This window comes from Neoarius graeffei, chromosome 16, assembly GCF_027579695.1.
Source record: "Neoarius graeffei isolate fNeoGra1 chromosome 16, fNeoGra1.pri, whole genome shotgun sequence".
NCBI lineage: Eukaryota > Metazoa > Chordata > Actinopteri > Siluriformes > Ariidae > Neoarius > Neoarius graeffei.
In genome coordinates, this window is record NC_083584.1 from 18,199,879 (window position 1) to 18,215,919 (window position 16,041).

General features: G+C 38.2%; 3 protein-coding genes across 4 annotated transcripts in view; 2 read left to right on the top strand and 1 right to left on the bottom strand.

Moving 5' to 3' along the window:
• The window catches only part of p2ry11 (purinergic receptor P2Y11), a 60,302-nt gene that overhangs the window by 13,286 nt on the left and 30,975 nt on the right, over positions 1-16,041 (top strand). The window lies entirely within an intron of this gene.
• Positions 1,959-5,679, bottom strand: LOC132900477 (uncharacterized). Its single transcript, XM_060942588.1, has 2 exons — positions 5,310-5,679; positions 1,959-4,940 (listed from the first exon to the last, which is right to left on the bottom strand). Exons 1-2 carry the CDS (start codon positions 5,452-5,454, stop codon positions 2,308-2,310), a joined length of 2,778 nt encoding a protein of 925 aa, XP_060798571.1. The 5' UTR covers positions 5,455-5,679; the 3' UTR covers positions 1,959-2,307.
• On the top strand, positions 5,089-14,719 carry LOC132900478 (uncharacterized). Of its 2 annotated transcripts, XM_060942590.1 has the most exons (5): positions 5,089-6,205; positions 7,300-7,415; positions 11,486-12,451; positions 12,693-13,007; positions 14,377-14,719. In XM_060942590.1, exons 2-5 carry the CDS (start codon positions 7,301-7,303, stop codon positions 14,481-14,483), a joined length of 1,503 nt encoding a protein of 500 aa, XP_060798573.1. In that variant the 5' UTR covers positions 5,089-6,205; position 7,300; the 3' UTR covers positions 14,484-14,719. The 2 variants fall into 2 exon arrangements, with proteins under 2 accessions (XP_060798573.1, XP_060798572.1); XM_060942589.1 differs by lacking the exon at positions 5,089-6,205 and having other exon boundaries at positions 6,978-7,415.

The following is a 16,041-nucleotide window of genomic DNA, read 5'->3' on the forward strand; positions in this document are numbered from 1 at the left end:
ATCTGTTTACTTACAGATCGAACAGATGCTGGGGTGAAAAGATACTATTTTTTTCTTGCCTACAGTAGTCTCCATGTTCCATGTACATGAAAGGTTATGTATGAAGTGGAAATATCTTGTTTTTTGGGGGAATATAATGATCCAACAAAGTAATAGGATCTTTCTACATTGTGTTACTTGTGATGTATTGCACAGTAGGTCCTTCCTCTTTAAAAAGATTCCAGGATTTTTTTTTAAAGATCATTAACTGTGTCTTGGGAGGAGATAATCCGAAATGTGTTATTCATATCCATAATATCTCCCATTTTGAAATCTTGTTTCTTGTGCAGAAACAAGCACAGATCTGAGTACACAAAACGATGTGCAAGCAAATCTGCCCAGAGGAAAAGAAAATTTAAAAAGAGATCTCAAAAATATTTCATTTACTTCTCCTAGACAACTATGAGATCTGTGTGACACCAAACTGAGACTAAGGGTTATTTCTCCTGTGTCTCATCTTTTTCTCCAGAGCAATAAGATGCACTAAATCTCAATTTAGTCTCCTTTTAAGTTTCAGACGAGATCTCAACAAGCTCTAATATAATTCTCAGAGTTTCTCGACTTAGATCAATGTTTTGGTTGTTTTTAATCATGTTGACTTTATTGTAAAGCTGCTTTGCGACAATGTTTATTGTTAAAAGCGCTGTACAAATAAACTTGATTTGATTTGATATTGTAATCCACATGATTTTTTTAAAATTATGTATTACTGTACTCAGAATGAATTGATTGAAAATGTATGATTGTAGGCTGCAAAGACCTTCTGCTTTTATATTAATTATATTTTCTATGAATAATTTTAAGTATTCCAATGCATGTAATTCAGGTTTTTTTTCATGAACCACATAAAAGGCAGGCTTTCGTCTAAACCGGGGAACAGGGGCGCTGCGCCCTCTTACTCTCGGCGTGCGCCCTCTTACCGAAATGCCGATTGAACCCCAAGTCACACTTAGGCCATGCACTTGTATGCTACTGCACAACATGCAATCTCTCAAAACGATCTTTTCTCCGTGAAAACATCCCAACAACACCACGTGACAATGTGTCTGATCATCAAATACGTTATAATTACTCCATAAATATTCCAATCATAGTAGATACACTGCCAGACGATGCAAAAACGATCCGAATTGGCGTTTTCCAGACTGAGGCGCCATGTTTGTTTACTTGTCGCAGCTGCTCTCGCGAGATTTGACATGGGTTACATACAAGGTCAGCTGACTTGTAGAGCGAGATTTCTCGAGACTGAATGACCTTTCACCCACCGGCGCGGGAGCTTTTGAGAGAAGTAGTTCGCGAGTTGTTTTTGTTGACACTTGGGCATTTAAAGATGTCACCCCGCGGCACGAAACGGAAGAAAGCCAAAGACTGTCTGGGGCAGAAGATGATTACTTCTTTCTTTTTCAATGTTGACAGACAATTTGTTACAATTTCCCTCTCAGATACTCAGAATGTCCCATTGGAGCCTCAATTTTTCAAAGGCTTCGCACGGCGGGGGGGGACAACCGGCACCATCTCCCCCCCCCCGCTTTGCTCCCTTGCCATGGTGAGCGCCCTCATACTAAATTTTTCTAGAAAAAAACCTGAAAAGGTAAAATAAAAACAGTAATTTATTGGTAATTTGAGAGCAATAAAGTTACTATTTCAACAAAGTCCAATATCAGAATATAGCACTTTTTATCACTTAAAAATACTACAACCACTACCATTGCCTCCAATAGCGAACACATTTGTGAAAATAGTTAGGAAAATAACTATCAAAACAGTAAACAGAAAGCCACACTTTTGACATTTGCATTGCGGAAATTTATTTTACAAAATGCCAACAAAAACCAGTATAACAATATGTTTCACTGGACATCTCAAAAGCAATAATCTAACAATATTAGTACATGGAAGATTGCACTTATCACAGTCTTTCAAGATCATAAAACTATATTAGCATCCAACAATGTAGCTTTTAAGACCAAGAAAATACATTTCAGCTGTATCAAAGTTTAACTGCCAAAAACTCAGACCATTAGTGGCGTCAATGTAGTATATTCAGATGTCTGTATCTTCTCATGTTAAGCCCCAAAGTGACCTATTTGTGTGGCAATAGATTAATAAAACTATTGAGATCACTGACATTTGTCTTGGTATGGCATCACAATACTATCTGCCCATCAACTTGAGACTTTACATTTTCAGTAAGGAATTTCTACTAGTTGGAAAAATCATGGGCTCTTCTGTTCACAATAAGATCATGTCTTTGAGTTCATAATATGTTTAGTCCCTTTCAAGTTTGTTAGGGAAATGTGCAGCAAACACAATACCAGGCATTGAGGACAAATCAATGAACATCAACTTTCCCAAAATACTTTCAAGTCCAACTACTGTCCTTTTTACAGGAACTTCCAAGAGGCTCACAATATGGAAACATGTCCCACCTGTCAAAGTGTCCCTTAGAAGATTTATGCCTGCAACTGCAAATTCATTCACAAATACAAGATTTATCTCATTTTGACCTTCACTGGTTTCTTTGTAGGAACACAATAATTCAATCTGGCCATATTTGATCTGCATACCATCACAAAATAACACTGTGGAATTGTTCCGTCTTTTGGCTTTGACATACTGCTTGGAAGTGTAAACCGTTTTCCCTATTTGAGCTCTGTTATATGCCTTGACAACATTAGTATATAAAACCTGACCAAGAAACTGTTCCAGAAGAGACATATCATCAGTCTCAAGACATCTGTTGAATGATGCCCCTATCATGGCCACACTATTGACAATATTAGTAGCTTGATAACTAATGCCATTTGTCATTCTGGCCAAAAACTCGGTAGCTACTGTGTTCAGCTTTATGTTTTGTGTGATGCTAGGGAGAGATTGTATAGTCTTTACAGCATTAACCATTTGGACAGGTATATTCTGGGTCCCATGTATAAGACGAAGTAAGTACCCATTTTTGTCTTCAAAGTGAAAGCAAGAGTGTGTCCACAGAGGTCCAAGAGCTCTTACACTATCTGCTAAATGGACAAGTAAGTGGATATTGGCTGTCATGTATCGTTCACCATAAAGTCCACTCATTTGAGAACAGAAATTCCAAAGTAGTTTTTCAGCATGATCTATTTGCACAGGGGTTATTGTCTCCATCATAAGAATGAAGATCGCTTCACTAAGGAGCAGGAAATGGTTGTAGTACAGGCCTGCAAGAATGCCCCGGAATACAACTGGCCCGAAAAACAGCAAAATGGACCGATACTCAGATGCTTTAAAGAACATTCTGTGAGAGGACACAGAACGAGGAAATCTGATCAAAAATGGCGGTCTTATTTCTTTCATGCGTTTGTCAACTTCTCTGACTGACCTAACCATACTGAATGCACATCGGGAAAACTCTGTGGAAAACCACAAAAACATCAATAGACGCATTACTCCCAGTAGTACAGAGTGCATATAGTCTATACCTGTACCCAAGACCAAATCATAGTTTTTTAGTCTACTGAGAAAGGTAGGTCCCTTCACCCCACGTACAATGCTGTTGGAATCATAGGCCATCTTGGCATTATCTACAAACCCCTTGTGGGTACGAGGCGGGCCTTTTGGATCTGTCCTCTGGAAAGGAAAGGCATGGACATGACCTCTTTCTCCTGTCTTTACTGTTTGACCTGGCTGTTCACACTTTAGACACCCAAACTGTCCATTGAATTGAACAGTATTAAGTACCAATGCTTTTGCAGGCAAATCGCAGGTCCCTGCAATGGTAAAGGCTTTGCATATGAAAGGCTCTTGAGCTCCTGCAAACTGAACAGAAATTCCATCTCTTTCGATTTTGTTCAGAGTGTCACATAGTGGTTCAAGGAATGTCAACATTGACGGCTTTGAGTCCCCAAACCAAAGACCTGCAAATATCATGTTTTCTCGTTTAGTGCGTTCAACAAAGTTTAACTCGTTTATGACACAATAAAAAGGCCACACAGAAAACTTTGAAGACTTAAAAATGGGTATGCCATCAGTGTTCCACATTAAAGAAATGTTTCTGGAATCACTGAGAGGCCCATTACAAGTAGTCAATTTCTGATAGGCTTCTCCATCATATATGTCCTCAATACTGTCATGACACTTTTTATGTCTATTAAACCTGAACATAAGTTTTTCTTCAAAACCTTCCTTAGCAAACAATCTCTTCACCTGTGCTTCAATGGGAACCTCAATGAAATAGGAAGTTGACCCCTCCATCAACACATTGGCTTCACAGGTTTTACACTGGTTCTCTGTACTCTCAACAGTCATGAAGCATGCACTACAGTATTTGTGCAAAAGCGGAGAGGAGGAATCATCAAAAAATTTCTTAAATTTGTGTAAATTCTGAAGACATTCAGTCTGGATATCAGAGGGGCAGTGCAGAGAGATTAGTGTAAGCAAGTCACTGAGAGCTTTTCCTGTTATTTTGTGTCTATTTGCAAAAGTCATTATGAGGAGAAGACTCTCTGCAACAGAAATTGGCGCATCTCTGTAAATTGGACGATCTCCAGTGTTTGTAGGGCTTTTGGGTTCTGTTCCCTCCCCTTGGTTTAGCTCTAAACCATCCTCAAATGATAGGTCATCATCAAATGACAGGTCATCGTCAAATAACACATTTTCATCTAAAGTCCCTTCTTCAACAAATTCAGGTAGGTGATCAACAAATGTATCTATGTGAAAAGGCTGTTCAGGCTCTGATTCAACATTAAGTCCAGAGTGATGCATCTCACTTGTGTGTCCATTGCACTGGGATGGATGGTTGGTGTTATGGAGGTCACACAAATTTGTGTTCGAAGAGTCTTCCAGATTCGCAACGTCATCAGCTTCCAGATTAGCGGAACTGGTCTCTTGCTCGGTGCGGCAGTCATCTGACCTCGAGTTTGTTGATTCTAGAAAAAAAATTCCCAATGTATTTAGCAAATTTTTTTTCTTATAGCAATGACTCATTTACACCAATTGTTGAAAAGCAGTATCGGCGCATTTATAGCTTACTAGACTAGACATGTTTATTTTTCATTATACTTCTGCTAAACACATTACTAATTACTAGATTATTAAAGTGTTATAGTCACCTGAGCTGCCAGTAAAACCTTGACTAACCAAGTGAGGTTCACAAGTCTCACATAAGTAACAGTGATTTATTGGATACATTAACTTTTCTTTGAAATAACACTGCAGTCGATCAAAATTTAAAGCTTTACAACATGCAATTTCTTACATGTCTAACAGAGTTGTTTACATTTTTGCACATTCGTTACCTCTGTTCTCCAGTCCTTGTGTGTCCGGCTGAAAACAGAGAATAATACATTTAACATATTTAATACTTGCATGCAATTTTATTAGGCATACCTGGGTAAAATCAATGCAGTATATGACAAATCCTGCTATAAATCCCCCTTTCATGTGGATTAAAATGTTAATATTTTATTGAATCTGTTTGAGAGGTGATACTTCAGTGTCAAAACTATAAGTAAATTACACATATATTTACATGTACTGTGTACCGGAGGTGGGCTGATTATTGACACGGCCGATTACCAGATCTGATATTAACCATTTATCTGACTATCTGCATCAGTTAAATCATTTAGATAAATTAATTAAAAAATGTGGTGCTTTGGCTCTGATGCTTCATACAATCTGTAAGGTAAATAAAAACTACAGTAATCAGATAAATGTAGTGGAGTAAAAAATAAAATATTTGTCTCCAAAATGTAGTGGAGTGGAAATATTAAGTGGCAAGTTCAGTACCAACACAATGTACTTATATCCAATCAATGATTGGATATAAGTACATTTACTCAAGTGACAATAAACAAATAATAAAATGTAAATTTCCTTACCTTTCTTCTGTATCTTTTGCAAATATTTTGTTGGCTCTTCACTCTTCTCCTCCAGCGTGAGTTGTGCCTCTGTGCCATTTTCAAATGAAAATCAAACGAGTTGCATTTGGCGCGAACAAGTTGTGAACTTTTAACCCAGTAGATGATGCAGCCCTAACGTCAACATTTCATTGGGAGAGAGCGCCATCAGTCACAAATGCTGCATCATGATTGGTCAATTGACATCGGTCTGACTGACGTAAAGTCTTACGTTATGGTTGGAGTGCGGGAAGGAGAGCTGGAGGAAGAACCGTTACGGGACGTAAAAGAAGGTAAGCGACATCTTTGTCAAGCGTAATTTGGGTAAAACTTTGTAAAAATTTAGATGGCGTGTGTTTATGTTGGTTCAGATACTTTTTTTTTTGAAGAAACTGGTCGGCATATGTAGCAAATAGTGAAGCTAGCTAGTGAGGCTATAGGCCTCACTAGCTAGCTTCATGTGCTAGCTTCATGGCCACATGTGGCCATGAACTTGTTATGATTAGCTAACATTAACTGGTAACTTATTGCGGTAATATCTTTATGTAAAGAATATGCACTTTGGGATTATTTTTTTTCACAAACAGTGAAGTGAGTAATACTGAACTCCATTGAAAAAAACTTCAAATTAACACAACGATGATTGTGATGGATCGCCTGCTAGCCGGTCATTTAAGTTACATTGTTACCGAAATTAGTCCATATTTACCTACAAAATATGTGCCGAATTACATTGAAGTGGCTAATGAATATTATTTTTTCAGTATTATCCATGTTGTTTATCCTAAGACTGCTCTAAACAAGACTTGTTGTAAATGGTGTATGTTTATAAGGGAGCAGGCAGCTGGACAGAGTTCAGTATCTCCAGCACACACCTCCAGCGTTTCAGAGCAGATCATACTGCTTATTGTTTCATGACTTAAACATAATTTTATATACTTATTCATGTGTTAATTCTTCAGATTTCTGTGGGTGGTTAATCATATTTAATTTTATATATATATATATATATATATATATATATATATATATATATATATAAAATAATTAGCAAACAAGACAGCAAGTCTGATTTGGTGATCAAATCTTACCATAAAAGTATGATTTTTGGCAATTAAGATATTTGCATTGGAGCCTCATGCATATTTAAAGTGCTTGCTGTGGCCAAAATTGTAATGTGTTGAAATTTAAGAGGATATGTCCTCTTAAAGACCATGTTTTTCAGTTCCTGAGTTGTCTGATATGGTTACAGTAACACATCTCTGTATCCAAATGTTTCAACAAGATGCTGTACCAAATTATGAGATATGACATGATAAAACTAAATAAGACATTGAACCACCTTTTTAAATAATTAAAATGTATTATACTTTTATGTATTTAACAGAATGGATGGCCCAGCAGGAAATGCCAAAAAAGAGATGCCCAAAAGAGTGCGATACCCACCGAAGAAGTTGCGTTTTTATGAACCAGACCCTGGCTCACCCAAAGATGACTCCGATGGTAATTATTTCACTACACGGCTTAGCTAATTTTTGGCGTGATTGTCATTTCTAACTTACTTTGGACACTATAATAACCAAAATCTTTGACAGTCTCTGGTCTCTTATAACTGGGATTATTATTATCAATATATTGGCAGCTTCAGCCACAAACATTGATTTACAGGATTTTTTTTAACTAAATGTCAAGAAAGGCGAGAGTAACCCCCACTTGAAACTGTATACATTTTAGTGACAGAATTTTACAACTCTATTGGTCAAATTATCACTACGTTTGGGGCTGGGAAATTGATTTAAAAAACGTTATTTCTAGGGGTGCAACGGATCAAAAACTCACGGTTCGGATCGTTTCGCAGATCAGAGTCACGGATCGGATCATTTTTCGGATCAGCAAAAAAAAAGACAAAAATAACTTTGTCTTTTGTTTATTATGTAAAACACTTACGGTCGAGTTAGTACATGGTAAAAGTAATTAGGAAACGTAACAATAGCACTTTGTTTATTTGCAGAGATGAGAATTTTCCGTGGAGCCGCGGAATTCCAAGTTTTTCCCGCTGAAAATGTCATTTTTGTGAAACGTGTAAATCCGTTGAGAAAATTTCGGGGGGTCGGCGCGAGGCGAGGCTTGTGGTGGCACAAGCAGGCAGGACCGACCGCCCACCAGCATCTTTCGCAGGAATGAGAATTTTCCGCCAATTGGCGGATTTCCGACTTTTTCAGACCAAAATGATCGTTTTTGAGATCGATGTAAATCCTTTGAGAAATTTTCGGGGTGTGTGTGTATGGTTAACGATCTGTGGTCACCTTATAACGCAGACATCCTGAGTCTTCCGCATATTGATAGCGGCTCCCTGATGCCCGCAAATTGGAGAATATCTCCCAGAATCTAGAGCAAGCGAGCAAGAGCGTGCATGCGCAACATTGTCTACCTCGCGCATCTTAGAATGTGCGCATATGACAGAGTGCGAGAGAGAGACTGCGTGTGTGCCTGTTCATGTAGCGCATGCTAGACAAAGAGCATCCTGATTGGGTTACTCAGCAAAATAAGCCAATCAGCTTTCAGTATGGGCGGGCTTTTATCCCTTTTCTTGAGGACCGACGTTTTCAGTTGAGTCAGTGCAGCCTACAGGATCGGCATGGCAGAGAGAGCGCGCGCCCCAAAAAATGAAAATACAAAACCCACTTCACCTCAGATTACACAGAAGAATCTCCCTGTCTAATAATCTCCCTGTCTAATAAGGGTAGAAAATAATGACAGTTTCGCACGATGTACTGTTTGCAGCAGTGGTTTCAGCATTGCCCATGGTGGCTTAAATGATTGTAAAGGACATGTTGAGGTGAGGACTGTCATTTCATGTGCATTATATTTAGGTCTACAACAGGCTGGCATGAAAAGACCAAACTTACTGAAGATTTCCGTAAAGTAACAATGTATGAATATACATCATATATATCACATATATATATATATCAAATACACGTCATATATAAGTGTGTATCTTTTATAAATGGGGTTAGCTTATCTAATGTAGCATGTTGGGGAGAATTATAGTATCATATCTATATTTCTGATAAAATTTTAGGTATGATACCGTGTATAACTTATTGCTCATTTCATGGGGGGGGATTGTTGGCGTGTGCCGCGCGGGAGCATCTGCCCAAATTTTTTAGGCCGAGATGAACTTATAGTTTTTGATTTAAAAAAAATTTCCAATATGTAATGCCCATTGTACATGCCTGTTCTTTAATTCAAAATCACCATCTTGATTTTCAGATTAACCATATGGTATCTGTATTACATTACGCAACATCCTGTCCAGATAAAACCTAGTTAGTACACACAGCAGTTGAAAGGGAAGTGATGAGTGATGTTGAATGTTGCCTGCTTAATATGCAAGACCTCCTGCTACCATGATAACATCAGAAGAAAGCTGAAGAGAATTATATGATAGAACTTTTCTCTGGTTTGCACTTCATTGTAAAGTATTAGAGTATTCAAAGACATGAATAGCTAAAGTGCAGAAATATAATACTGTTGAGCTCGTTTATATTAAAAGGTGCATTGATTTTTTTTTTGAAATCATCAAATGTGAATTGATTAAAAACAAGTCTCTTGTACCATATTAATCATTTTCACCTGGTAGTCCACCAAGTAGGGGAATTTATTTCCAAATAAATTGCAACTATTTGCTGATAAAATTAATGGTTTTGGGGTAATAAAAAAAAATAGCCAAAAATCATTAGCTCCCGCCCCCTGGGCCCCCACAGGGGCTCTGCCCCTGGGCCTCGCTGGGTGCTTGCGGCCCCCAAACCTCTGGCTTTTTTCAGACTTTTTAAATATTTTTCATTCTCATCCCTGCTTTCGGCAACGCTCATCGCAAAATTAGTTGCAGCTGTGATAACGGAAATTGTCATTGCTTTCTTCAATATTTATGCTAACGACAACTCACGACGATTTCCGGCAACGTTTTGGTGCTAGTTTCATCTCACTTCTACAGTTCACGGAGAAACAAGCTATACGTACACGGTTTTGATCACTTCTTAAGTTCTAGTTATTTTGGTTAGTTTTCAAAGTTATTTCGCCAATATGGCGAAAGTTTTGGACCGCAAAAATGAGGATCGTACCAGGGAAATTGAATGGGATAAAGAACTGTTTCCGATGGGCATGGCTCAATAGTAGCGTTACCGTGCAGATAGGGACACAAACTGTGACGACGTGCCTGACGGAACATATCCGAAATGTGGACGTGCCAGGAAAGGTTCTGTGTATTCTGTGCTCAGATACGATCAATTATGGAAACAGAGGAGCTAGAAACATCCAGGAGCACATCAAAACAAAAAAGCACAAAGGTACGTTTTACTTAAATTGTCAAAGATAGAGTCAGGAGGAATCTAATATATCGTTACGGTTACCTCCATTATCGCTCACGATATATATTTATTATCTTAAAGTTTATAAACGTTTTAAACCATCATTGAATTTGAAAACATTCATATATAAGGCACACCCCCCTTTGAAACCCCCCCCCCCCAATGCACGCTTTGCGTGCGTTATGTCTGCCCTTGGCAGACATTTCAGAATTTTTTAAATGTCCCATTCTCATCCCTGTATTTGATTTATGACCAGTTATGGTCACAATTCATAAATTATCGTATTATCAAGTTATTGATTAATCATATAGGGTTAACAAAACCTCGGGGCACCACCTTCCTGAAGCTATGTCCTTGGGAGGCGAAAGGAATCTCCTAGGAAGCTTAACAATAATTGTATAACCCAAATTAATCAATATTACAAGATAATAAAGTCTCGTTATTAAAAGCAGTCTCATAAACTTTAGTAGTCTCAATTCTCAATGGTAGGATCTATAAGAGTCAGTCAAAGACATATAAATTTAGATTTTGGTACAAAGAAAGCTAGGTTATTAAAATAACACACACAACACAAAGTAAACAAAGAGTACGATCTTAAGTTGTTACAGCCTAACCTCAGCAGCGGTGTTATAGCAGTCCTGACATCGGTTCTTCGTCTAGCTTGATCGTAGTTACTTCTTCCTGCACCATGACTAAGGTTTTAGCAGCTGCTATCTGGCTTTTATCTACAATTTATGTTGGCGGACTTACAGGCATGTCTGCTTGAGGAAAGGTGAGGAAACATGCAACCAGGTGTTTGTTTACCTGGAGGAGGCGGACATCTTGGAGAAATTAGTAGAAATAACCGCATGCATAGAATCTTGTTGATGTTGTTGATAATAAAATCCATACAATAATCATTAAATAATGAAATAGAATAAAAACAAAGTGAAAAGATAGAATACAGAGTGCATGATTTAAATCAAATACATTGTTATTGTAAAGTGTCACATGAGTGAAGAAGTGTGAAGCAATTGCAAAAAGAATAAAGTTAATGCTAGTTGAAAGCTAAAGTGAAGAGATGAATTTTTATCTTTGCTAAGGTCTAAGAGGATTAGAATTGAGACCAATAAGATATAGTAGCATGTTTAAGTAAGATTGATTTTTAGCCTGTACTGGTTTACTCAAAATCTCCTTTACTTACTCTATGTTCATTTTCAGGACTTTTTGTATTTTTGACCTTTGAAGATGGATACACGGCAAAGATATTTAATGTCTGTGATATACTAAGCAAAGATGATAAACCCACTGCCTGCCTTAGAGATCTGAAGCCAGGGGAAGAAGTACTTGCAAGATGGTCCAACAGCAAGTTCTACCGCACCACAGTGGACTTCGTTGGAACAGATAACAAGACAGTGGATGCCAAGAAGGCCACAAAGAAAGACATGAAAAAAAGAGATGCAGCTGCTCAAAGATTCTACAACCTTCCATCACTACCTCAAGCAGGTCAGTCCACCTCTGTACAGGATCATCCAAATACTGTGGACCACAATGTCATCCAGCCTCCAACTACCTGGCCAGTGTACCAACCTCAACCTATCGAGTCATCTTTACCTATCCAGCCACAGCACCAGCCTGTAACTGCCTGGCCACAGTACCAGGTTCCAGTTTCCCAGTCATCACCACACACGCATCCATGTTACCAGCATCCACCTATCCAGCCACTCCACCAGTATGCACCCACTCTGTCTCCAGTCACACATTGTTCCAACCTTTCGCAGTATCCAAAGCATCACCAACCTCACACGGCACTGCCCACATCTTCAGACCTGTCACAACAACCTGTTTTGGTGGATTTGGATCACCGAAGACAGCCACCAGCTCCTACTGTAACACCCAAAGAAAGCTTTCTCAAAATGTTGTACAGTCCTAATAAAAACCAAAAACCTGCTGTTCTTGGGGACCAGAGCCAGCCTAGTACGTCTGAACATGAGACTTCTTCAAGCTCATCATCTGCAGATACTTTAATCATCGAGCGTGATCCACTTCCAGAATATGGAGAGCCAGTTTTCAGTTTGCCTGAATCAAGAGAAGACAGATCATGGAAGCCATGCAGGGCATGCAAGCCAGAGGTGGAAAAATTAGTGGAGGAGAAGGCCAAACTGCAGGATGTGCTGTGCGGTATAAGTAAGTACATTTTGTCTCTCTGTTGCAGTTAATTGTTCCTTTAACACTATTACTTTTTTCTCTCACAATTTTCCTAATGTACCAAATTAAACTAAAACTTAAAAGCTTTTAACAATTTGGTAAAAATCTTTGCCCATCATGAAATCTCTTGATTTTTTTAAAATAAAACTAGTCTCTTCCTTTTCTTTAGTTTATTTTTGCTGCTGTGTCCCTGTAAGGTAATTCATATTTTGTGTCACAGGTGGTGAGCACCTCGAGGCATTAAAAAGCTTTCTGAACAAAGTGGAACAGATCCAACCTCAGGCTGGTGTTGGGGCTCCAGAACACAGATCTGGGAAGCAAGAGCTGTATCCAGAAAGTGGCCTATTCGTGTCTTCTACCCGCCTGGCTGCAATACATGCAGAAGCAAAGAAGGACTGCCTCCGATTGTTCCATCTTCTTTTTGATGAGTTCTTTACTGCAGCAGAGTGCCGAAATGCTGTGGCCTTTGGGAAGCACGGGAAGGTGCCAGATGGGAAGACAGTCCTGGATAAGTTCAAGGTCAATGGGATTCTAAGTAAGTACATTGCTTATTGTTAACAATTTATGGAAATATGGAAAGGTTGTGGAAATCCATTATTAAAAATACATAACAAAGAAGCACAAATTATTTTCAAAAATGAATTTGTCGTAATTCTACTTTTTATTTCTAGTTTGTTTCCCTTCTTTCTTCTGCCCCTTCTCACATTCATCACAATATCTGGCCAAATTTGGCATAGTTTCTGATGTGTTGGAACCCCATGTATCACATAGCTACATTTAATGTTTTGATTGTTTCAGTGACCTCACAGTTTTACTGAATTTTCTCATGTGAACCATAGAGATATTTCAATGTGAATTTTGTGATATCGGGATAAAAATAGCTCTCAATACTGTAGGGCTGTAACAATACACCCAACTCACGATTCGATTCGTATCATGATTTTTGACCCACGATTCGATACACCCACGATTTTTTAAAATGTTTTTTTAAAGTAGTAAATTTGACTTATTAACATTTACTTACTTACATTAACTATTTAATAACAAATAATTCAGACCACTGCAGAGAATGAGTAATATGTATGCAAAAACGAACAAATGTATATCCAAAGATTGTTTTATTTCTCAAAATAATACTGTTGAGCCGGAAGCTCTGTTTTTTTTGGTTCTGAAAGTCATTTTTTCAAATCGTGTAAATCCGTTAAGATTTTTTTTTTGGGGGGGTGTAGGGGTGGCTGTCTCTCTCTCATAGGGCCAATGATTTTCTGTGATCGCGGAAAACAGATGGAAATTACGGAATTTTTATAGTGAAACATTGCTCGCGTGTCAAAGTGTAACTGCCGCAGAAGGCTTCTGCGTAACTGCCGCTAACGCCCAAGCAGACATGCCTTTCCGGTCAAGGCAGCTTTGTCGGTGATTGTGATTGGCTTGTGGCACACCTAGCCAGCCAATGAGCTGCTTGTTTACAGATTCACTCCCCGCGTCGCAACCAGAATGGCGACCGCTTAAAAGAAACGAATGCTGTGGTGGCCAAGGACGCCATATGGTTGCCAGTGGCGAGTGTGGACGTTGCGTGACTCGCAGAAGATTGTCGCAGGTCGGCGAAAAAACGACTTACTAATAGATATAAAAAATAAAAGTAATTTAAGTAAGTTTAAAATGTAATTTAAATAAAAAGTAAAGTATTCATAAATTGAAGTTTGGAAGCACCTCTGTTTTGAGGCTGAGGAGAAGTTTGAAAGGGTGTACCGTGATTCTGCCTTCTTGTATCTCGACATGGATCGTGGCTCTGCATATCGCGATTTCAATACGCATATTGTTACAGCCCTACAATACTGTCATCATAACTGCTGTTACATTATGAAATTTGTAATTTGTGCTTTCTTTTCTGTTTTTTCTTGCAGCTTACATCATGCGCTGTAGTACCCTGGATGGATGGACACCTGTGGAGAAAAGTAAGGTCAAAAAAGCCTTCATAAACAAATGCCGCATCAGGGCCACAACACTGTAAAGTATTGGATGTGGCACACTGAGACATTTGTTGAAATGACCATGTTCAAAAAAAGCCCCTGTATACAAATGCTGCATGAGGGCCTTAAGACTCTAAAGTTGTTAAATGTTGTGCAATGTGCACTGTTGTAAAGTTGTGCTGATACTGCTTAAAACACTGGAGACCTTGTTACTGTTTTAAAAACATAGGTTTACTGAAAAGGGACACATTTATTGTTCAGGTTTTATAATGACAATGTGAGAATAGCATTTGCTGTCTTTTAATGTTAACTTTATTGTAAACATTGTTATTGTTAACATTATTACAGCTACTTGAAATACTCAAAATACTCCGTCATTGTACTTAACAATTGAGTCCTGCTGTTTTGAATTTGAATAAAGATTCAGATCATTTTATTCATTCAGCTCATTTGCTTCATTCAGCTCATTTGCTATAGAATTATAAAGCCTGATGGTTTTATATATATATATATATATATATATATATATATATATATATATATATATGAGGTGTGCGTGTGTGCGCGCCATATTGCTCCATAGTAGCTCCAGTATTGCTCATTTTCTTCTCCAAGAAGAAATAAAGGAGCCATTAAAAACACTGAATTGAGATTAGCAAGGTATCTCCCTTAAGTCTCAAGTATGACTCCCTCTAATTACTCTGTCTCACCTATTGCTCCTAGTGAATTTTAGGAGAAACATATGAGAAACATTTTAGACAAAATAGAAACTAAAATGAGGCTGAGATGAGAATCTGAAATTTGTCTCCTGAGCTATAGAAGAGCAAGCTTTGAGCAGTAAAATTTTCCTCTGGGTGTGCCTGACTCATGAAAGTGTCAGCATTAACAGGAGCAATGTTTTGAGAGTAAATCATGACTCAGCTTCAGCTGCATGACTGCAAGTTCCCTCCTATTATTTTGCATCCCCCTAAGCAAACAGTGCAGAGCAGTTTATCCTCATATACAGTACTGTGCAGTAGTCTTAGGCACAGGTGGAGACCAAAAATGGCTTAAAAATAATGAAATGTTTCAACATGAAAAACAGTCAGCTACAGTTAGGTCCATATATATTTGGACACTGACACAAATTTTGTTTTGTTTTTTTTACCTGTTTACTGAAACCTATTCAAGTTATAGTTATATAATGGACATGGACATAAAGTCCAGACTTTCAGCTTTCATTTGAGGGTATCCACATTAAAATTGGATGAAGGGTTTAGGAGTTTCAGCTCCTTAACATGTGCCACCCTGTTTTTAAAGGGACCAAAAGTAATTGGACAATTGACTCAAAGGCTATTTCATGGGCAGGTGTGGGCAATTCCTTCATTATGTCATTCTCAATTAAGCAGATAAAAGGCCTGGAGTTGATTTGAGGTGTGGTGCTTGCATTTGGAAGATTTTGCTGTGAAGAAAATATGCGGTCAAAGGAGCTCTCCATGCAGGTGAAACAAGCCATCCTTAAGCTGCGAAAACAGAAAAAACCCATCCGAGAAATTGCTACAATATTAGGAGTGGCAAAATCTACAGTTTGGTACATCCTGAGAAAGAAAGAAAGCACTG

Excerpts from the sequence above, each read along its gene's own strand:
- LOC132900478 (XM_060942590.1), top strand. The coding sequence starts at position 7,301 with ATGGATGGCCCAGCAGGAAATGCCAAAAAAGAGATGCCCAAAAGAGTG. Across the intron at positions 7,416-11,485 it reads ACCCAAAGATGACTCCGATG|GACTTTTTGTATTTTTGACC; the intron begins GTAATTATTTCA and ends GTTCATTTTCAG. Across the intron at positions 12,452-12,692 it reads GGATGTGCTGTGCGGTATAA|GTGGTGAGCACCTCGAGGCA; the intron begins GTAAGTACATTT and ends TTTGTGTCACAG.
- LOC132900477 (XM_060942588.1), bottom strand. The coding sequence starts at position 5,454 with ATGAAAGGGGGATTTATAGCAGGATTTGTCATATACTGCATTGATTTT. Across the intron at positions 4,941-5,309 it reads ACAAGGACTGGAGAACAGAG|AATCAACAAACTCGAGGTCA; the intron begins GTAACGAATGTG and ends TTTTTTTTCTAG.